Below are 22,225 nucleotides of genomic sequence, written 5' to 3'. Positions count from 1 at the left end.
TGCCTTGATTTTGTTCTTTCCCTTCCTCATATTTACATCATAATTCGAGTATGGTGCATCGTGCGGCGCATATTTACATATTTTTTTGTCTCTTGCGCATCGCGTTCAAGCTGGTGCAGCGCTCTGGGAACTGTGCATGCTCTGTAAAAATGTGATATTTACGTGCAACTGTTTACTGGGAAGCGAAACATCGCGCATGAGCTATACTCGGTGCGGCTCATCTATGCCTCACAGTTATTTGAACAATTTTAATACAAGTCTTTACCTTAATGCTGCTTGTCATGATCACAATAAATGCACTCGTCTGCCACATATCGGTACATACTTACACGCTATAATACCTACTTGTTGTTTTATTTACAACAGTAATTACAACATTACATGAGGTTAGTACATGAGGCTAGTAGACATGCCATAATTTTTTCCGCTTTTCAGTTTTACATATTTACTCACTTGTACTGAGAAAGATCACATTTTCTATTTACATGACGAGATCATCTCAATCTGCTGGCCAACTTCAAGTGTAATATTTTTAGGTTAAGAATATAAAGAAATTTCAATCGGTTCCACAACAACTGCTTCTAACGAAATATTGGGTAGTCGAAAGAGTCTTTTCGTATTTCTAATCAAACTCCAACTTATTTTTTTTTTATTTATAATAATTAATATTAAAATATATAAAAATGAGCGACCACTTTTTGCCATTTTTCCACCAAAGACATTATTCCATCAGTGTAAAACTTTCATCATTGTAAATCGATCGTCTCCGTAAACTTCACAAATTTCAATGGTGGCTTGCATGGTATTCTTCACTTTTTATATAAAAATTTCAAAATATGGGGAATTTCTTCATTATTTTCACTCATTTTGGAACAGCTGTAACTTTTTTCAACCTCCCCGAATTTAATTTCTAAATGAAGCTTAAAATCGCACCTTTCAAACACTAAATGGTGTGATTGATAGTACTGAAGATATACGACTGCAACGACATCTATTGACAAAATACGAAAAGACTTTTTCGACTACCCAATATAACGCTCAACAAAATAAAACGTCAACTCTCTCTTCTTCGTTATTCGCTGATGATTCGCAGGTTCCGTATATATTACACGAACCCACGAAAATAGATTATGGTCTAGGATGCACTGTTATTTTGATTCCTAACGAACGTCCTTCAAATCTTAAATTACAACCATTGTTATCCAAAGCATATATCTTTCATTTTTATCGATCCGTAATATAATATTTATATATCGTCACTTATTTGAAACATGAAGATTATTATTATATTTTATACTACTGTGATCAAATTGAAAGGTGAATTTTTAATTTATACTTCGCGTGTTTTTCGAAAGGGTAAATTTTGTTTTTTGTTTTTAGGCTCATGTCATGGTGAAAAAATTTCAAATCTACACGTGCGGGCGACATAGTTTATTGCAATGTATAATACTGTAGTCAGTTCGTGTATTAAATTGAAAAGTTTCTGAAAACAAAACTGCAGTGACTTCAATGTCTTGATGCGTGTGCAGCAACCCAAGCCGATCATTCTATCTTGAAGCATGTTCGTCCTCAGGCACGTTTTCATGCGGCGAAGTGTCGAAAAAGAGCGTTCAGAGCTCGAATTTGTCACAGGAAGTGTGCAGAACATGCGAAGAAACCTATGAATTATGGGGTATAGGTCTACAACGTAGTTCTTTAACGTTTCCAATGTACATAGTAGTCGGTAACTTGTTTTCTTTTGACTTTTGCTTTTGCCCCAATGGCACTGCCAGTGATCAAGTTCACCTTAAAGCTTCAAATAACGTTGACATTATCCAAAAGCCTTTGAATCTATCTATCAAGCAGTCAATAATGCTTTCCATTTCTTTGGTTTTCAAAGCACAAATTTTCTTCTCAACTTTCGGTTCAGCCGCCATTTTTTTCGTGTTTGAATAAATGGATCGAAAATATTCCTCAGCTTTTTGGCTTCGATTTCGGAACGTTACAAATAACATTTCTATCATATTTGAAGCCTTTGTCAGATCGATCGATTCTTTCCGAAGAATCATGCTGAGTGAATAAGTTAGAGATAGACCATCACCTGGGCAAAAAATCGCAATAATAAATTAAAATTTGCACACGGCTGCGATGAGTATCGTTGCTTTTCCCACTCTTTCTTTATTTTTCCCGTTACTTATTGTTAATTCTACAAGATGAGTTGCCACGGTAAAAAAACACAGCTAAATGGCAGTCAAAAACGTTAGTCTTTCCCTTTGACCGTTACATACATGTAAGCCGTCGCCGAGGAAGAAAATGAGAATTCGAGTGTTCCTTGCTCACTGGTTAGACTTTTTTTTGTTTGAATTGGATTATAGTACAAAAAATCTAGGAGAGATAAATCCCTGGACACGTATAATGTTAGAAAGAGATTTAGCACCTTTATAAGTAGGAAACTGTTGAAACACTATAATTTTATATACATGTATACGAAGCCATTGCCTGTATTATTTATACACTTTATCGTAGAAACAAAATCGAGGTCCGCGAATGATCGTAGTGAATTATAGGAGAAAGAATTGGAATTGACAGTCCTTGGCCGGATAAAAATAGGGGTCCGTTCCGGTTATGTAGACCCGACTGTAGTGGGAACGGCTGAGCCTTACTGAAAACTCACGGTTCGGAAGGAATTGTCCCCCATCTTCTCCTTTTCTGGGTATAAAAGTATGCGGTAAAACCAGCTGATAATCTTGCCCTTCTTCAGTATAACAGTATTTTTAGAAGCTACAAAGTAACGGATTGGTTACCGAGTGTCAGCCATTAAGGTATTATTAGGCGATTCAAAACAGTTGATGTGGTGATTTTTCGCTTAGCTTCCAATATTCAAGAGTTTCTGATAGGCTCTTCAAAATATCTCTGTTCATGAGGTTTTGCGGTTTCGCCGAGAGAGGTTCGTGTGCAGCTTATAGTAATAAAATATCGCTACCAAACAATGTGGTTCCATATTTGATTTGAAACTGGGAATTTTGTAAAGTCACCTTAATTTCCATCAATCTACACACCACTTATTATTTATATAGAAATGTTTGTGATTTCAAATAAAAGTCAATTTTTGTTTACACTAGTTGTTTTATATTTCTATAATTATTATGAATATCAGATAAAGGTAAAAATACAGTTATTTAATGTTTATATTTAGGTATATAATTGCTTCTTAGAATAATTTCAAAGTAATACCAAAAACGGTGTACTTTTTCAAATACTCGTCAAATACTCAGGTTCAAAAAAAGAGATACGTGGAAGCAATAGAACTGAGGGACACTCAGATTCTCGATTCTCAGTTTATTGACCTCAACGAATGCGAGCAATATGCATTCGCTAGCACTCGCTATAGAGTTTAAATAAGAGCTTAAACTAATTAGTTAGTATTTAGGTATTGAATATGTATTAGTAGCTGCGAAGCTAAAATTCTGAAAATTCCTAGTATCTGGAAAATGTTTGTAGGCAGATAGTGTTGAGCTGGAATTTTAGAATGAAAGCTTCACCAAACGATTTTTAATATTAAACTAACTCATAAAGGCAACGGAGCGCCGCGCATTTATGCTTAAAAATTAAATTAGAAGGCAGGAGTATAAGTAAATCCAGTTGGAGACTTTTTGAGATTTTCCGTTTCAAACAGATAACGTGTACGTGAGTATTTTGCGTTACCGCTGATCCGTTTACAAATCCGCTACGGACTTTCTGCGCACATATTTGGCAAAGTAGTCTGGGCGCCAGCACTTGCATGAGCCGGGAATCAGGAACCAATCGTAGTACAAGCGCACTTGGAAGCAACCGATATCATCGTGCCCATCACAGTGTTGATTGTATTCGGGTGCGTTGGCGTTGCTGGTTGGGCTGGTACCATCAGAGGCGGTGGCTACGCCGGCACGTTTCTGCAGATATTGCTGGTAAGCTTGAAAGTCTTGTACGGATGGCGTTGGCGTGGTCGTTGAAGTTGTCGGCACGGCGTCCTCTGCATTCGGGTAGAAAATTTCAGCGACAAGTAAGCTCACCCAACGCGGCGAGGATAGACAGCCGCCGTCCAGGTAATGACAGCGGGCCTGTATGCAGCGAGTCACTTCGACGGTTTGCGTGAAATAGCCCTCGTATGGAATTTGCACAACGTAACGCCAGAAGCCCTGATAGTTTTTCGCGAACACTGGTGTAGCGTATTCAACTTTGGCAGGACAGGGTGTGGGTGGACCCTCGTAACGTATTGGTCCGATTTCCTCACGACGTTCCGCTGTGGCTTGTGGTGCGGCCGATGTATCGCCTTGAATGGCGCGGTACAAAGTGCAAAAGCTGCAAGAATTTATCATTATTTAATTTATTCAAAAATACAAGTATAACGGGTTGTACTCACACTCCACCGCCATCGCAGAACTTGCGTGGTTTTCGTTCCTCGGTAGCACGACTATTTGCACGCTGTTCTTCGTCTAGAGCGGGGTCGAAATAACTGAATTCGTGGCCCTCGACTCGCGGCTGGCTTTGTGGCTGTGGGGGCGTGGCGCGTTTTGCTCGTGCATTATAGTGACGGTCGATATTGTTGTTCTCCACCGGATCGACTGGTTCGTCACGTACAATTTGTGTCACCTTGGGCAAAGTATCGTCAGCTTTAAGCACCGGCAGTGTTTTCGATAAAAATTTGAGTGTCTGGTTACGTATCAACTCACTACAATTACAATAATGTTTTGTTTTCAAAATTTTACTCTTTCATCTATATAATGCAATGCAAACTTACAATGGATACGGCTCGCCGAGAACATTCTGTCTCATGGGATTTTGTGGAATTTGTCCTTTGTTCAGATCACCACAAATGTTGTTAACCGAAACAGCGGCCTTTTTATTGCCACCGACATTCTTGCAGTCCGCACTGACATGCGTGTAGGGCGGCGGCCGCACTTTTGGCGGCACAGAATTTGGCGATTCGACAAATGCGTAGTATCCCTCGGGCGGTTCCTCGCCATAATCATTCGGTGTTTGCGCAGAAGTGTCAACGGCGATTAGCGAGATGCAGAGAATCTTCTAAAAAATAAATAATGTAAGTACTCATATTATACATATATTATATAATGACATACGAAGTAAACTCGAATTTAAGTGAATTATTTGCGAACAGTATGTGGGCTATAATCTATATATTAGATATGACTTCAACAGTTATTATAATGCACAAATTTTTATCTCTTTGATTCAAGTTAATTATTTTTTTGAGCTACATATAACAAGAGATTTCCAAACGAATTCAAAAATATAATAATAATAACGGGTAAATTTTTCAATAGTCTTTTTCTGTTTCGCGAACTTCGCTCAACTTATGGTCAACGTAATCGGCCTACTGAGCGTACTATTCGCAATACTATCACCCATCTTGAGACCCAGCATTCATTATTGGATAAAATTCTACCGAATAGACCACGTCCAGCATGCAGTGATGAAAATATAGCAGCCGTAGCTGAAAGTGTACACGAAGACAGTGGAGAGTCGATTCGGCGTGAGATCTTAAATTGAAAGGGTACAAAATACAGCTTTTGCAAGAACTAAAGCCGCTCGATCTTCCTAAGCGACATCGTTTCGCTCTATGGGCTCTTGAAAAGTTCCAAGAAGATTTGACGTTTTCGAGCCAAATTTTTTTTCAGCGCTGAGGCCTATTTCTGGCTCAATGGGTATGTGAACAGGCATAATTGCCGCATTTGGGACGAAGAGCAACCTGAAGAGATTTAGGTTTGGTCTGGTTTGTGGGCCGGTGGAATAATCTGGCAATATTTCTTCATAAATGAAGACGGTGAGAACGTAGTTGTCAATAGCGACCGTTATCGCGCCATGATAACCGACTATTTGATGCCCATGATCTCTTGGTTTCAACAAAAGGGTGCCAATTCCCACACATCGCATGAATCAATTGATTTATTGAGAGAACACTTCGGTGAGTGATAATTTCACGTTTTGGGCCGTTCGATTGGACACCAAGATCGTGTGATATCACACCGTTAGAATTTTTCCTGTGGGAATATGTAAATTCAAAGTATATGCGTACAAATCCGCTTCGATTCAGCCTTGCAGCAAAACATCACATTTGTCATTTGCCAGTTACCCGCCGAAATGCTCGAACGGATGAACCATCTGTGACATAACCCCGGCCAACATTTGAAGGAGATAATCTTCAAAAAAGAATGTTCTTTCGTGCCAATGATAATGTATTTCGAATGATTCTGTATTTTTTCTTTAAAAAAGTAGGGAACCTCAAAATTCTGTAGAAAATTTCTATGTAATGATTCGGATTTATGACATTGCTTTATTTCTTCAATTAAAAGATGTTAACAGAAGCCTCTCAAGCAGTTATAATGTTTAGATGCAAAGATCTTATTCGAAATTTCAGCACTTTTCCCATCACCCATTGTGGAATAGTGAGCGAATACAATGAGTACAATTATTTTTGTATTAGAAGAAAATTGTTTGTAAATATGAACATCTATAAAATTATGTATGAATGTTTTTAGGCGTATGTGTGTATGATTTTATTAATGAAAGCATGCACTTTTACTTCCAATTCCACTTCAGACGACTCTCGTGCGAGAAGAACAAAAACAGAGACCGAAAAAAAGCACAAGAAAGGAAAATGAAACAAAAAAAAAACACAATAACAATGACAATGAAAGTGTCTGAAGTCAACTAAAGAGTTCAGTTTCGTGAAGACTCGAAGTGCCGCTGCTTCGCAATGGAACTTTTTTCCGCGATATTGTCATTTCTGTCGAACGAAAATAAACACAAACACTAACTTTCGCCAAAAATTAATTGTTGGCGGTTTATTTTATGAGATAAATGACATTTATTGTTGATTGTGTACGTATGTATGTTTGTGAAATATACATATTTCACATTAGCTGTTTAGTTACATTAGCTTAGTTGCTAACAGCACCACTGTTATGTTGTTTACATATATAAAAATATAAATATGTACATATGTATGTATTATTACCAATTATGTTGGTGACTTTTTGTTAAAGTTGAGAGTAAAGTAATTATTATTTTACTTGCACTTTTTAGTTTTTCGGTAAAGACGGATCTATAAACTCATATATCTTATCGAAAAAATAGCAATTTTCAAAAAATTCAAACGGCCTTTCGATCGTTCATGCCTTTATTTTGCCATCACATGATACTTTTGTTCTATTGTTGTTGCACATTTTTGTGATCTCACTATTTTCGTAATAAAAGAAATGTAGTAAAACAAAATATGTAATTTTTTATTTTAGAAATTTCTACTTTCACATGTCCCAGCACGTTTTGGCATGTTCAAAAGATTCATTAACTCTCTTAATTAACTTTTTCTTTCATTGACAACCGATTTGTTTACATCTAATTAAAGCAGTGAACCAAGCATGATATTGAACATGACTGAGCATGATTAATGGCAAATTGCTGATCATTAATTATTAAAAAACAAAACTAAATAAGCTAAATGTGTATGATATAATAGTAAATTAGAAAGAATTAAAAATATATACAAATATTAATAGTAAATTCGCTTGGCCTTTTCAAAATTTTGGGGTCTCTTTTTAAAGCAAATATATTTTTACTAACTAGTAGGTTTAAATATTCTCGGGTTTTCAGTAAATTAGTAATAATAAAGTAATAAATAGTTTGTAGAGAAATTTTCTATAAAAACCCAAGAACAGACTGTTTTTACAGTCAGGTTCGTTTGATTTTTTATTTATGATTTGAAATATTTGCTTAGATATTCTTATCTTAATAACAACTCAAAACATGACCAGTATAAAACTCTCACCTATTTACTTATCTTATACACTGAACAAGCTGTTTTATATAATATTTGGTACGAAGTTTGTAACACTCCGAAGGAAACGTTAGAGAACCTATAAGGTATAAGTATACATATGTATGTAAATGGTCGGAATGGCGAGCTATGGCCATGTCTGTCTGTCTAGTCTATCAGTTTTTGAGATACCAATCTGAAATTTTGCAGTCATCCTTTTCTCTCCAAGAAGCAGCTATCGGACCACAATAGCATACAGCTGCCATACAAACGGATTAACCAAAATCAAGGGCTTGTACAGAGTTTGACTATATACTTTCACGTAATTTCGCATAGATTACTGTATAAGGCAACGCTATAATATCCAGACCCACTATTGCATACAACTGCCATACAAACTGACCGATTTAAAACAAAATACAGATCTTTTATACCATTTTATGCTATAAGAAATGCACCTGTGCAGGGTATTATAGCCTCGAACTTCAATCGAAGCTGAAGATTTTTCTTATTTTATTTCAAAGTTATAACAGCTATTGTGATACCTACTTATTTAAGGAATGCACATTTTAATACATACATACATATGAAGGTAGTTACAAAAAGAAAACTTTCCTTTCACCTTAACTTGTTACCTAGAATCCATTAGAGATTTGTTCACACTTTTCGGTGGTTAAGTGAAATCAAAAGTGACCCTCCACAATTTCAACGACTTCCACTTGAAAGCCCACTCTTTCCGCTTTACATATATACATATGTATGTACGTGTGCAGTAGCTGCAGAAAAAGAATGCTCGTGGGTTTCTTTGACCTTTCAAGGGCCAAGCGCAAGCGATCACGCTTGATTTGTTACTTTCTTCACGCTACACATAATTACACAGCCACTGTAACTGATTTCTACCCTTTCATTTCTTATCATCACAGTTAGGTTTAGCGTTGTTGTTATAGTTGTTGTTGTGATGAAGATGACGGGATTTTTGGAAATCAAAAAGTTTCTTTTGATGCCTAAATGCGTGCGACGCAGTCAGCATTTGTGTCACTTCAGTGCACAGGGAGTGGAGCAGCAGCAGTGGCTGAAGCGGGATTGCACGGCGTTAAGCGAGCTAAGTATGCTATGCTACTCTCGGTTTGCATACCAAAACAGCTGAATTAGGTCAGACGTCAGCACTCGGATTCTACGGTCAACAGCACCTTGATACTGTGCCGCTTTACTGCTGAGTTGTTGTTGATTGCCGCAACATTCAACCGCATGCTGCCGCTGAACTAACACGGAAATGTAAATGCTACAAGAGCGCGGCGCTCGCTTCAAATACACAGCGCAGCAATAGATGCTATTCGAATAAATTTTAGGAAAAAAATTAATGAAAGTTTTGGGAATAAATTGAGAGAGTGAGCGAGTTGCAGCGGGAGATGGCAGCACTGTTATGAATTTCGTGCTTAGTTAGTATGCCGTTCTTAGCTAAATTTAATTTAGATGTGTATGTGTGTTTGTGTGTGGGATTACGGTTAACCACTTGCCAAAATGTCCATAACGGCTGTCAGCCACTGTTTATTTCGTAATTAATTTGTTTACTTTTTCCCGTCGTCAAAGCGGTGCGCGGCGCTGCCAAGGTGTCAGAAAGAACGCATTCAAATAACTCGGAGAGAGGCAAAAAGAAAGCAACGGCATGTCGTGACCGACTTTTTAGCAACGAAAAAAGACGTGGCGCTCATACAAATATCTCCATAAAAAATCTTACAAATATTTCTGTTCCCATATCTCGGGCATGCTTGTGTAACAGTGCCACTAAACAACAGAACCGCGCATACATACAGACATGCTGAGCTATTTACTTACTAATATACATACATATGTATGTATGTATGTACTATGGTATATCGGTAAATCGAAGCAGCTTTGTCATAGGGGCAAGCGTAACCAGATGAGCGCTGCGTAGCCAACAAACTGTGAAGAATCGTTCTAAATACATGTACTTCTAGAGGTAAATAACGGGAAACTGGCTCGCTTTTACTATTTGTTTTTCGAATTTTCAATAGCGTCAATGCTGGCTTCTACCCAAAATCTTGCGAGCTATTTATCATTTGAATACTTTCGCAACTATTGAACTCGCAAAATTTACCGCTAAGCTTAGTCTAGCGTACTTTTAACTTTTTACTTCAATTGTTGGTATTGTAACCATTCAGCTGTGGAAATTTAAATAAAACGCTTGGAGTTGCGAAAGCAACAAGAACCCGCAGCAAAATGCTCACATGCAACAAGTGTCGACGCGAGAAACTGCTCGTACATACACACACATTTACATGGTCACAAGAAGTTTTCTTGCTGCAGTGCCATAACCTAAGGTAGTTAGTTCTGTTTAGAGCCTTAGAACTAAAGAGTTGAGCCACAAACTTCAACCGACAATTCTGCCGCTCGCATGAAAGTGGCAAGTAGAAAAGGCAGAAAGAGTGCAAAGCTAATTACTTTGCACATTTATTGCATTGTTGTTATGCTAAATTATGGAAAAACGGGACCAGCATCTAGAACATGCTAAGGCAATCACGAATCCCCACACACACACACATATGTACATATGTTTGTACATGCAGCAGCACACAAATCTCCTTCACAAGTGGAGATTGAAATGCCTGCTACTGTGTTTCCATGCGCACCAAAAAAAAACAAAAATGCAAAAAAAAAAAATTAAGACTTACTTTTCATCTGTCAAAATTGAGTATTAAAGGAATAACCTACCAAAAGCAAACGATAATCCATCACACGAACTTTTCGAATTGTCCGAAATATGCACTTCAGAAACTTTTCCAATTCTTTTTTTTTATTTACACAGTTATTTTACTTGTCTTTAGTTGCACCGCTTGTCGTTGTAACTGTTCAACTCAAACACTTTTCCTTGAATTTCAAAAGCACTTCGGCGCTTATAATTCCGTTTTATTACAGAAAGTAGAACAAGTTCCGTCAAAAGCTGCCACTCAACTGAAATATTAATATGAGTAACCTAAACATTGAACCTCTGGATGTGGCGCAACAGCGCAACAACACAAAACCGCTGGTCAGCCATGGAATTCCATCTCATCAACCAATGTACTGGCTTCTAATGTCTCTTTGCCAATGCCAATGCCATGGCATTGAGCCGCTTCGAGTTGTTCTCCGGTCCGTTGGAGTTTTCTTTCATGCGCTCATTTCTTTTGGCTTCGAAGAGAAATTCTTCTATTGCTTTGTCAACTTTCTTCGTTGGTGCTGCGGACGAGTACGCGTACATAATAACTAAATGCCTACATACTATGCTGGATTATTTATGTATGCTTATGTATGTGTGAATATGTATGTATTATGTGGAAGATCAACACGGGGCTAATAAATTGTCTTTTACCGAGTGAATATGAACGCCTCATTGGATTTCCGATTGAGTCGAACTGACAGTGCTGTTTAAAAGTATGTACATATGTCGTCTCTGATTATCCTTACGAACAAAACTTGAGTCCATCTTCTGCCCCTCGTAGACCCTGTTAACGTTTGACCTCAAATTCGCAGGAGTAATAATGTGAAAAAAGTCAACTGCGTTGAGACCGGAAAACGCAGTCTGAAGTAGATACTATTAGCATCTAATATTAATCAAGCATAATTTTCCAATAATCAATTTAATTACCACAATAAATTGCATGACTTCGAATTTTTTCCTTACTGCCTATTAAATTCGGCTCATCATATAAGTATACTCACTTAGGTGCATATGGTAAAATTTTTAATTTTTTGACCTTATTACAACAGTGAGGAAAATCTTTGGTCACAGAAATTTTAAAAATAAAAAATATGAGATTGGAAGGCCTATGCAGCTTAGTGTTCAAACTGCCAATGAGCTGCAATGTGTACTTCTATAAGATATCATAAACACTGCCAATAGTGAATGGAAGCCTTCAAAATTTATTATCTCTTCCATTTCATGAATTATAATGACTAATAAACCATAATTTCTAAGTTCTAAATATAATTACACAAATTTAAAGTAGAACTTGATAAAAATTTCTCTCAGTGCTGCATGAAATTCGACTCTAAACCGCAACATCATTTAATTGTTGCGCACCCACCACACTTAGGATAATTTTGAACAATTTGTTTGAATCCAAATTATTGCTTGAAGGTCAAACAGCCATAAGCATTACAAATTTTCGTATAAAAACAAATAACTGCAAGGAAGAAAGCTAGTTCCTGGTACCCATACTTTAAGCACTTATCTCAACGTAGAAGAGAGCAAAGTGAGCAGCATGTTCGACGATCTGCAATTGATCCACATGAGTGTGCGAATTTTACGCTTTTGGTCATTGATCTACGAACACACTTGGCGACGTTATGTTTGCCTGTCGATGACGACCTTCTTGGTTTTCACACAGCTTTACTATATGTTCCGCACCAGCGAAGGTATCGACTCCATCATAAGGAATTCGTACATGTTGGTTTTATGGTTCAATACCATACTTCGGGCGTACCTATTGCTGTATGATCGAGAAAAGTACGAAAAGCTGTTGAGCGATTTGGAAACATTTTACTATGACTTGAAGGTGAGAGGGTATGGATATATATTTTCATGGGAAACGGTCTTTTGTTTTGATATACTAAACGGTTCGGCATATAATAGTTGAAGACTTTTTTAACGAAAAACAGAGTAACTAAAAATTTAATGGGGAATGTTTATTATTATTCGAAAGAACATTATTTGGCCTTTATGTTTTGAAGATTATCTCTTTCAAATGTTGGCCGTAGCTACGTCTCAGCTGGTCCATCCATTGAGTCCAATGTTCGATTACTCGTTCGAGCATTTCGACCTATAGCTGGCAAATGACAAGCGTGATATTTTGCTGTAAGGCCTGAATCGAAGCGCGATTGTCCGCATAAACTTTAGACTTTACATAACTCCACAGGAAAAAGTCTATTGGTGAACACCACACGATCTTGGTGGCCAATCGACCGGCCCAAAACGTAAAATTATCTGTTCACCGTAGTCAATAAATCAATTGATTGATGCGATGTGTGAGAAGTGGCACCGTCATGTTGAAATATAATGTCGCCGAGAGCACGAGCTTCAATTTCATGCATCAAATAGTCGGTTATCATGGCGCTATAACGGTCTCGTTCTCACCAACATCATTTTTGAAAAATATGGACCGATGATTCCACCAGCACGCAAATCCGTTGTTTTTTTCATAAAATGGCAACTCTTGAATCTTTTCGGGTTGCTTTTTGCATACTCATTGAGCCAGAAATAGGCCTCATCGCTGAACAAAATTTAGCTCGAAAAAGTTGGAACTTTTCAAGAGCCCATAGAACGAAGCGATATCGCTTAGGAAGGTCGAGCGGCTTCAGTTCATACACACGCTGTATTCTGTACGCTTTCAATTTAAGATCTCGACGTAAAATACGCCAAGTAGTTCCATACGTTAGTCCGAGTTGTTGCGAACGGCGCCGAATCGCCTCTCCAGTATCTTCGTATACATCTTCATCTACGGCTGCTATATTTTCTTCACCGCGTGCTGGATGTGGTCTATTCGGTCAAATATTATCCAATTATAAATGCTGTGTCTCAAAAGGGGTGTGAATAGTACAGCCTTTAGGCCGATTATTTTGACCGTAAGTTGAGTGAAGCACGCGAGACATTCTATACCGAAAGTGAATTTTCGTAATAAAATTGAACGATTCTAAACGTTGTTCAGGCATAAGTCCTTCCATGATGAAATGCCGAATAAATACTGAACAAAAATGACAGCTTGACACGACTCTGGCATGACCTGTCAAAAAAGGCTATTGTACTTACACTTGGATCACCCGTTACATAATTATTTTTTGTTCTTTTATTTAGCGATCAAAGGATTCTTATATACAGGACCTACTGGTGGAAGTCAACACGACAGGCAAATATATGGCACGAGGCAATCTCTTCCTTGGGCTACTCACCTGCTTTGGTTTTGGCTTCTATCCGCTCTTTGCTACGGAAAGAGGTATGCTCCGTTATTTGTAGCAATTTGGGACCAATATTTGTATACGCTCTACATCGCGTCATTTCTCTTTTGGTTTTTTGTTTAAAGTTTTGCCCTTTGGAAGCATGATCCCGGGCGTTGAGGAATACAAAAGCCCGTTCTACGAGTTCTGGTATATCTATCAAATGGTAATCACGCCCATGGGCTGTTGCATGTACATTCCCTATACAAGTTTGATAGTGGCTTTCATCATGTTTGGCATTGTGATGTGCAAGGCACTGCAGTTTCGGCTGAAGACGTTGCACCGCGTGGGGCACATTGAATCCCTCATTCATAAAAACGTCCGGGAATGCATACGCTATCAACTGTCCATTATTGAGTAAATACCGTTTTTAAGCTAGCATTTATCACTTTAAAAATATGTATGCATTTACAGTTACATTACGCGCGTAAATGCTTTGACGACTTACATATTTCTTTTGGAATTTTTAGCCTTCGGCACACTGCTATGCGCCTTACTGTTCCTGCTAATCATTGTAAGTTGCTCACGTTCCTTTTTTTAAGTGTTTTATCAATCTTATTCTAGGTTGACTCCTCGGCTCAGGCGATTATAGTTTGCGCTTATATTGCCATGATATTTGCACAGATTTTGTCGTTATATTGGTATGCGAACGAGCTGCGTGAGCAGGTAATTGCACATTCGCATTTGTTTACATTTTTACTTTTTACGCCCTGAACAGGGTCCATCTGTTAGACCTTTGAGATATCGATGTAAAGTTTTACACACGTTTCTTACTCCCGAAAAAGTTGCTCAATTGTCGAAACCGCAGATATCGAACCACTGCAGCATATAGCTGACATACCAACTCATCCATCAAAAATGTGTATTTGTATGGGAAAACTTTTTGTTTGACGATATCGGGTGCATTCGAGATGGCAATCACGACAGCATGTTGCAAATTATACAAATAATGCCTGCGCATCAGCGGAGTATCAGCAAATATGCAACACAGCTGCTGTACCGCTGTAATTATTACGTAGCTCGAACGCACCCATCTTCACGAAATTTGTCATGGATTGTAGTCCAAGTGTTCCGATCGGTTTATTATAGCACATACATAGCTACCATACAAACTGGCAGATCAAAATCAAGTTCTTGTATGGCATCTTTTGTATTAGTGAAGTATTGTAGCTTCGGTGTAACCGAAGTTAATTGTTTTTCTTGCTACTTTCTATTTTTAACTTTATGTTCGCAGAATCTCGCTATCGCAGCCGCCGCCTACGACACTGAATGGTTCACATTTCCGATAGCCGTGCAAAAATATATTCTTTTGATGATCTTGCGCGCACAAAAGCCACCAGCGGTAGACTTTTATACTCAATTACTACTACACATGAGTACGTTAATTAGTGTTTAACGCTTTCAGATAATGGTAGGCAATACTCAACCGATTTCGTTGGAGCTGTTCCAGTCCTTGTTGAATGCCTCCTATACTTACTTCACTTTGCTAAAGCGAGTTTACACTTAAAATAGCACCAAAAGCAAAATGGGAAAAGTTAAAGGAATTATAAAATATGGTTTCAAGCATTTCTGTTAAGGGTATTCAAAAGCATTATTCTAATTTGGCTTGTATTTTCACTTTTATTTCCAATTCATCTCACCTTAAATAGATTTCATCATTTTAACAACGTTTACTTTTCTTGTATTTCTGATAAATAAAGATATATGAATACATTAATGTTATTACTTTCCTCTTTATATAAACAAAGTTTAGTCAAAGTCTTTAATATTTTTTATGTTAATATATATACTTATATGCTTCATTCACTTCATTCATATATTTGATTTTAATTTAAAATCTACTTTAAAGTGTTACATTTGGTTTTTAGCTTATTGCAAGGTGCTAAGTTACGTATACATAGATATATATGTATGCAAGTTTCAATAATAATGTTATGTAATATAATTACATCAATATTTCGTTTCGTTCGTACATAATGTGGTATTGCATTTATTGCGTCATTTTGTGTAAAATCCATAACAAAAATAAACGAGGCTACGCGAAATTGTAGAGTTAAAAAAAAAAAATAAAAGTTAAAAATATATATTTGGTAATTATGATTGCAGAGTTTGACTGCGAAATGATGTATTCTGGATACTTAAGGATACACGTTGTTATGTTTTTCGTATTCTTCAATGGAGTGTTTTAAGGGCATGAAGAGTTGACGAAATATCAGAAATCGCTACGTGTGACTAAGTTTTAAGTTAAAATTATATTCAGTTATAATTGAGTTTATCTATAGTTGGTGAGGTTGTAATCGCAAACATACATACATATGTAGGTATATATGAAATACAGCAGCATTTCAAATGCTTTAGTTATGACGCTGTGTCACTGCGAAAACACTGAAAATCGTCAGAGAAAAGGCATTTCATTTTCTAATAGCGGTCGTTCGTTAAATCAAAAGACAAACTCGGCACTCAGCTAAGCAACCATTTCTATATCTATGAACTGTATCGTAATGCTATTGTTTCAATAGTCTTGTACCCGGCTTTATATAATAATTATAATATAAACATATTTTATAAAATTTTGCTTACAGCACTAAATAATATAATGTTTTCTTTCTTCTAATAATTAACATGTTTTCCGTTAATCTATGTACTTATATCGTGTTTTATATTGAAATTCAAATTCAAGTTATCATGCTTATGCAAAGCTATATGTCAGCTACTTATCCACCACTTAAGATTAATTCATATACAGCAAACTGTTATTACTCTTGCACAGCTCTTTCATTTCGTTCAATTTGTGTAAAATGTAGCAACAATCAATAAGCCAACTTCTGCAGTTTCAACTCTGCTCAGCTCGGAATCAACGTATACGAGTATTTTTTAAAGTAATTGTATAACTGTACTTTGCTACATACACTGGTAATTATCAATAATGTGTTGTAAATTTTCTATTGCTAGTTCATTTTGCATTTGTTTGCCTCTAAACGGTTTACAGGCGTCGAATACACACGTGACATTTGTTTGTACATAACTAAATGTTATCTAAAGCGCACATGCATACGTATTGTACATATCAAATGTATACACAATGTGTATAATTTATATAAATTTGGTCACTGTACTCTTAACATTAAAATAATTGTAAATATCTTTAAATCATACACCTGCGATTTAAATGGATTCAATAGCATACATGCTAAAGACGGTTTTAGCTTGTCCCGTCAAATATCCTACCCAAATATGGATATTTGCAGGCGCAAAGCCCGCTGATCGGCGCCAACTTAGTTTTTGGGCGATACCGTTATTAGTTTGTGTGGTGTTACCGGTGAAATCTGTAAGCAACGCAAATTAATTAATTTTAGTCAAATTTACATATGAAAACTAAGGTGTACAACATACCCAGAGTGATCGACTGCCCATGAATGAATCGTCGTCATCTTCGATTAAACTGTGGTGGTGATGATGATGATTCTGTTGATCGATAAATATCAGCGTATCTTTGCTGCAGGTATTGCTCGAATTGCGCAACATTGATGAAAGTGTTTCGCTACATTCGCGTAATTTGCAATTAGAGCTTGTTGAGAATGAATGCCTTAAATTGAGCCCGTGCATATGTTGATGATTGTTTGTCTGTGTGCCGCTCTCCAGCGCGGAAACACTCGAACGACTGCCATTCCATGGCTGGTGGCGTGTTAGGTGGAATTCGTGGGCTGTATGCGCTGCCACAGCAGCGCTAATAATACTGCTACTGTTACTTTTTAGACTGCTTGAGAGCAATACCTCTTTGTAGTTACTACTCGCTGTGGCTGATGTGGTTGTAAAGCCGTTGAACTTGCTTTGTAATGTCGATGCGCCATGTATGGAGACGGCCAGCGAGTGTGGCGATGAGTGTGACGATAAGGAAGAACTGGAGGAAGATGTTGAGGAATTTCTAACGCGACTGCCATTCATACCGGCTGGTATTGGTGTTGTCGCTGAGATAGATGTTGCTGGACTCTTTGGTTTACCATTTACAATCGGTTGCGTAATGTTCAACTTTTGATTTGGCGATTTGTAGTCATCTGTAGCGTAGCCATTAGTTAATACTTTAGCGGTTGTGTTTATAGTAGGCTTGTTTGGCCCTGTGGAAGAAACTGCTGGCTCCGTCTTTGCATCTGCCACAGCTTTCAGTACTGTTAAGGGTGATTTTTGGGACTTGATTTCTGTAGTTGCAGTATGGGTAGAGGGTACTGCCGTTTCCATTGATTGGCTTTCCTCAATTTGACAGTCTTCATCCATAGTAAAGATCTGAGTTTCGCCAACACTGTTCTGCTTTTCTACTATTTTATTTGGTGTTAGTGTATTCAGTGCTTTCAATGCGCTGACTGCATTTGTTTTCACAGCGATGCTATCGTCGTCGGGGGCAACGGTTTCTGAATCAGCAAATTCTAGAGTTTCGATATCGACCGAAATATTTTCATTGTTCACAACCATCGGGGATGTTTCTATTTTCACTGTAAATAAAGTGTATTAGAAAAAAAAATGCATATGTTATCAAAGCTTTATTACCTTCGACAACGGTGTCATTTTCAAGTTTAGCTTTACTTAATTTAGGTATGTCAATTGGTTTTTCTTCTGTTCTTCCTGGTAATGGCTCTATTACAGCAGTGGTGGCGATCTCAATGTTCTTTCGATCGTCGGATATATCTTCTTCGATAACTTTTTCCTCCGCAGCACTTATCTTTTCAACAACTGCCATATTCGGTGGTGGTGCTATTCGAGAAACCCAATGATCTCCCGAATTCGAACTAGAGCCGGAGCATTCAGCTGCATCTCCGACGCGACGCTGATAAAATAACATATAAGCCTCATTATTGATAATCTCCTCTTCGATTGAAGCGTTCGGTACTTTAGAGACCCGTTGATCATCAAATTTGTACCATTGCCTGTCGTATGGATTCTTACATGCGGCTGTGTAATGACCCGTTTCGAGAGTGTCCCCTTGATGATAGCAGACAGCGTACAAATCATAACGGGTTTCTCGGTTATCACGTGAACTAAGTGTTGAGGATCGGGAATCTCCTGGTCGAGATTTTTTCCATGGATTTGATCGAGAAAACGGTCCATTATCCATGGCAGCTGCAGCACTAAGCGTTGTACGCGGACCATTCTCATCTTCCTCACCACGCACCAAATGTGGAGACATATCGAATGCATTCAATGGGAATTTTACCATAGTGGTAAGTTTAGCTGCATTGGCACCTTTTTCGTGATGCTGTCGGAATCGTTTGAAATGCACGACCAAGATGTCGGGTAACGACCACAGACCGAGTGTCTTCACAACCGGCAAATATTGCTGACAGTGTGGACAACGCCAAGCATCTTCGGCGCTCAGGGTTTCCGCTTTGGTGTAGTGCTCAAGGCATTGCTCTAAAGTAAGTACTGACGTGTCTTTTGTGGTTTTCAGTTTTCCAACATTGAGCAAACGTGCCACACTTTCATCTTCGACCACTTTATCACTGAGGTCCACAAAGTACTCTTCCGGCTCAGTCCACTCTAGTAATAGCTTTATATGCGGTGGTCCAGCTTCTGATGAAAGCACAGATAATGCCAGGTCGATCATTTCTGTTAGCAGTGGATGTTCAACATTCTGTAAATATGTATCTGGATCAGCGGACGGATCTTGTAGACGTATCTGAAACAAATCGCTCTTCTGTTTTCCACTCGAGAAAACTTCAGGTTTCAGTAATGGCGTCATTTCGCGTAATAGTCGCTTTTGTAAATCAGCATAAGAGCAATCTCGCGTTGTTAACAAGCTGAACGGCATACCGAAACGTTCCACGGAATATGTATGCGAGTTATCGCCATTCGGTGTCTCTTTAATTTCAGGATCCGTTTTACGTTTATGCACATTTGCCACTAACAGGAGTAGTTCATTGGTTGTGTTGGCAGTAGACGAAGTGTTAGTGGTCTTAGCACCATTTGTGGTTGCATTGGCAGTGTTGCCTGTCGAACTGTTTTTGTTCACCTCCGTCGATGTAGCACTTTTCGCTGTACTTTGATTGGGATTGGGGTTGCTGCTTCGACTTGTGTCACCTTTTTCAGTGTCCACTTTTGTTGCTGACGTTGTTACTGCTGTTGATGCGACGACCTTTGTTTCGGGTACTTCAATGCAGTAAATGGATTCGATGCCACTTAGTGTTGCCACCGGTTGTGAGTCGTAGAAAACGCGCGTGAAACCCTCTTTGCTGATGTCAACTAATACCATGTGTTTGCCCAGAATGCCCGTGTCAGCCTGCAATTGTTCGCGTAGAGCGACAATTGGCGAACCAGTAGGCACACTAATACCGATCTTCACTTGACGCGGGTCCCGTTGCAAATACACTACGGTCACGAAAATCGTTTGCTGCATTAATTGCGGCAGCTGCACCGAAATGCAATGGAACGGATCGAATGTGTTTGACTGTTTTTTACAGCGTGGGCATGTGAGAGACGAACGGAATTGTGCTTGGAATACCGCTTGCACAAACGAATTGTTGCAACGAATGTGATTGGCTAAAGTTTCTGCGGCGATAACCTCATCCGGGCGGCCGTATGAGTTCTGAAAAAAAGGTTATGTAAAAATTATGATTCCAAAAATTGTACAGTTTTGAAGAATTCGATAATAATATTTAAATGATTTTCCGAATTTGTGTAACGGATGGTAAGTTTGTCTTCAAGGTATTATATTTAACTTTAATAACGTTTCGTTTTAATATTTATACATTTATTTATCCTAAGGTAGATCGAGTTCGAATTATTAAACAATGTTGTGATTTCATTATTTTTTTTTTTTTTGGGAATAAATAAATTCTTAACCCGATTTTTAGGAATTTTTTTCATTATTTGAAATTAATATTGTTTTGTTTACGCTAATTGAATTTAAAAATTAATTTTAATTAAGATTTTCGGGATAAAAAAATGACTTATTTTTTAATGCATTATTTGCAATCCGGGTTAAGCACATAATTAGATTATTATATAATTACTAATTGTTAAACAAAAACGTTACTTGTTTGAAAACACTCAAAATGCCGCCAAAAATGGTTTCCTAATAGATAACTTATCATAAGTGATTTTCTAATGTCCTCCGACGGTAGCGCTAATATCGCTGCTCTCGCCTCTTTCAGTTTATCTTATCTATACAAACCTAAGTAAATTGTATCTTTCCACTTTGCAAAAATAATAATAATTCAAGAGCACGCGTGGAAATGCTTACAGTTACAGCGCAAACGACTTATATACATATGTGTGTATATTCATAAATATTTCTAATAAACATACTTCAGCAATTTGCTTTTGTTTACATAAGCAGCCCCGGGAATATTGCAACAGAGACTTTTCTCTGCACCTTGCATTCCCACTGGCTGACTTTTTTATAAATGCCCAATTTACGATGAATGTAAATAAGAATTGTAAAATTAACTGCCACATTCTGCTGGTTGCCATTTATTCGTCGGTCAACCGGTGCATTTGACGAACAACAATAAAGTCGCAATTTCTCTGATTATAAAATGCATTATATATGTACATACATATATGTACATATATCACGAAAGTTTGTATGTAAGTACATGTATATATGCATTCGTCTATGAGCGGACAGGTTCTAGGAAGGTAGAGAAAATCATTGAAGGCGATGTTTTTGTGTATTTTATGACCACATGCACACACATGTAATTCTGTAGATAAGGAACAGTGTCTGGGAAATGCTTGTGTAATGCTCATATACGTAGGTGGGTGGAAAATAGGAAATAGCTCTCATCTTCCGATACTTTAATAATGAAATTTAAATTAGTTTTAATGAAAACCCAGCAAAGTTGGGGACAAAAGATATCTGTTCCATTAACAAAGTATAAAAAGAGGAGTAAATGTTGTCAAAGCAAGCGCACACCCGTTTATAGAAAGTTTTAAGGCTAAACAGTTTATGCTTGCTATTTCAATGTTGTAGAGTAGCGAATTTATAGGCAGTCCCACATTTAAATTACCGGAATTGACAAGGTTTTTTTCTGCCAAGGGCTGATATTTCGGCGTTCTAACTCTGTTTGAATCGGAAAGTAGTAATTAGAAGGGATTTATAGGGGGAAGTTCTTGCTTTAGAATTATTGATTGGCAGACGGTACCGCTTTCCGAGTCATGGCTAATTTTACCCCCTAACTTTCATTTAATTTCAGAACAAGTTAAGAAATATTGCTTTACCACCTCGTGGGATATAAATTATTAAACTAAATTTAGGTAATATAAGCACCTTTACACTTTTATAACGCCGTTTCGTGGCCGTATTGAGGTCCTCGTGCACTTTATCCAGCAGCCAGAATAAGAATTCTTGAGCATCATGTTGTGTTGAGCTACGAAATTGTGAACCATAGCGATCAACAACAGCCTGCAAGCAAAATATTAGCATATTAGCATAAGAAATTCAGATGT

The 22,225-nt window shown here is 37.7% G+C and overlaps 3 protein-coding genes across 11 annotated transcripts in view; 1 reads left to right on the top strand and 2 right to left on the bottom strand.

The window, feature by feature from the left end:
- Positions 1–3,194: 3,194 nt before the first annotated feature.
- LOC126757489 (uncharacterized) lies at positions 3,195–11,054 on the bottom strand. Its single transcript, XM_050471429.1, has 4 exons — positions 10,902–11,054; positions 4,760–5,043; positions 4,382–4,690; positions 3,195–4,320 (listed from the first exon to the last, which is right to left on the bottom strand). Exons 1-4 carry the CDS (start codon positions 11,052–11,054, stop codon positions 3,696–3,698), a joined length of 1,371 nt encoding a protein of 456 aa, XP_050327386.1. The 3' UTR covers positions 3,195–3,695.
- A 960-nt stretch (positions 11,055–12,014) lies between these two features.
- On the top strand, positions 12,015–15,384 carry LOC126757632 (odorant receptor 49b). Of its 7 annotated transcripts, none has more exons than XR_007666759.1 (7): positions 12,015–12,351; positions 13,647–13,785; positions 13,873–14,143; positions 14,201–14,300; positions 14,351–14,452; positions 14,505–14,922; positions 15,021–15,105. XR_007666759.1 is itself a non-coding variant. In XM_050471690.1 (7 exons), the coding sequence occupies exons 1-7, from the start codon at positions 12,058–12,060 to the stop codon at positions 15,291–15,293; spliced, it is 1,116 nt and encodes a 371-aa protein (XP_050327647.1). In that variant the 5' UTR covers positions 12,015–12,057; the 3' UTR covers positions 15,294–15,384. The 7 variants fall into 7 exon arrangements, 4 of the variants coding, with proteins under 4 accessions (XP_050327647.1, XP_050327646.1, XP_050327650.1 ...); XR_007666758.1 differs by having other exon boundaries at positions 14,505–14,947; positions 15,021–15,103; XR_007666760.1 differs by having other exon boundaries at positions 14,505–14,942; positions 15,021–15,097.
- Positions 15,385–15,386: 2 nt separating this feature from the next.
- Positions 15,387–22,225, bottom strand: part of LOC126757631 (ubiquitin carboxyl-terminal hydrolase 43) — a 32,391-nt gene continuing 25,552 nt past the window's right edge. For 2 of the 3 annotated variants that reach the window (XM_050471686.1, XM_050471688.1), the window contains 4 exons: positions 22,047–22,181; positions 18,329–20,360; positions 17,180–18,273; positions 15,387–17,112 (listed from right to left, as the gene is read on the bottom strand). In XM_050471686.1, coding sequence (XP_050327643.1) covers positions 17,062–17,112; positions 17,180–18,273; positions 18,329–20,360; positions 22,047–22,181 — 3,312 coding nt within the window. In that variant the 3' untranslated portion in view covers positions 15,387–17,061. The remainder of the gene's footprint in view (positions 17,113–17,179; positions 18,274–18,328; positions 20,361–22,046; positions 22,182–22,225) is intronic. The other variant, XM_050471687.1, reaches the window with a different exon arrangement.

This window comes from Bactrocera neohumeralis, chromosome 4, assembly GCF_024586455.1.
Source record: "Bactrocera neohumeralis isolate Rockhampton chromosome 4, APGP_CSIRO_Bneo_wtdbg2-racon-allhic-juicebox.fasta_v2, whole genome shotgun sequence".
In the NCBI taxonomy this organism is placed as follows: Eukaryota; Metazoa; Arthropoda; class Insecta; order Diptera; family Tephritidae; genus Bactrocera; species Bactrocera neohumeralis.
This window is presented reverse-complemented; position numbering and strand designations above follow the sequence as displayed.

Excerpts from the sequence above, each read along its gene's own strand:
- LOC126757489 (XM_050471429.1), bottom strand. The coding sequence starts at position 11,054 with ATGTACGCGTACTCGTCCGCAGCACCAACGAAGAAAGTTGACAAAGCA. Across the intron at positions 5,044-10,901 it reads ATGCCATGGCATTGGCATTG|AAGATTCTCTGCATCTCGCT; the intron begins GCAAAGAGACAT and ends TTTATTTTTTAG. Across the intron at positions 4,321-4,381 it reads TTCTGCGATGGCGGTGGAGT|CTTTTGCACTTTGTACCGCG; the intron begins GTGAGTACAACC and ends AAATTCTTGCAG.
- LOC126757632 (XM_050471689.1), top strand. The coding sequence starts at position 12,058 with ATGTTCGACGATCTGCAATTGATCCACATGAGTGTGCGAATTTTACGC. Across the intron at positions 14,144-14,200 it reads TATCAACTGTCCATTATTGA|TTACATTACGCGCGTAAATG; the intron begins GTAAATACCGTT and ends ATGCATTTACAG. Across the intron at positions 15,129-15,175 it reads GCGCACAAAAGCCACCAGCG|TGTTTAACGCTTTCAGATAA; the intron begins GTAGACTTTTAT and ends TACGTTAATTAG.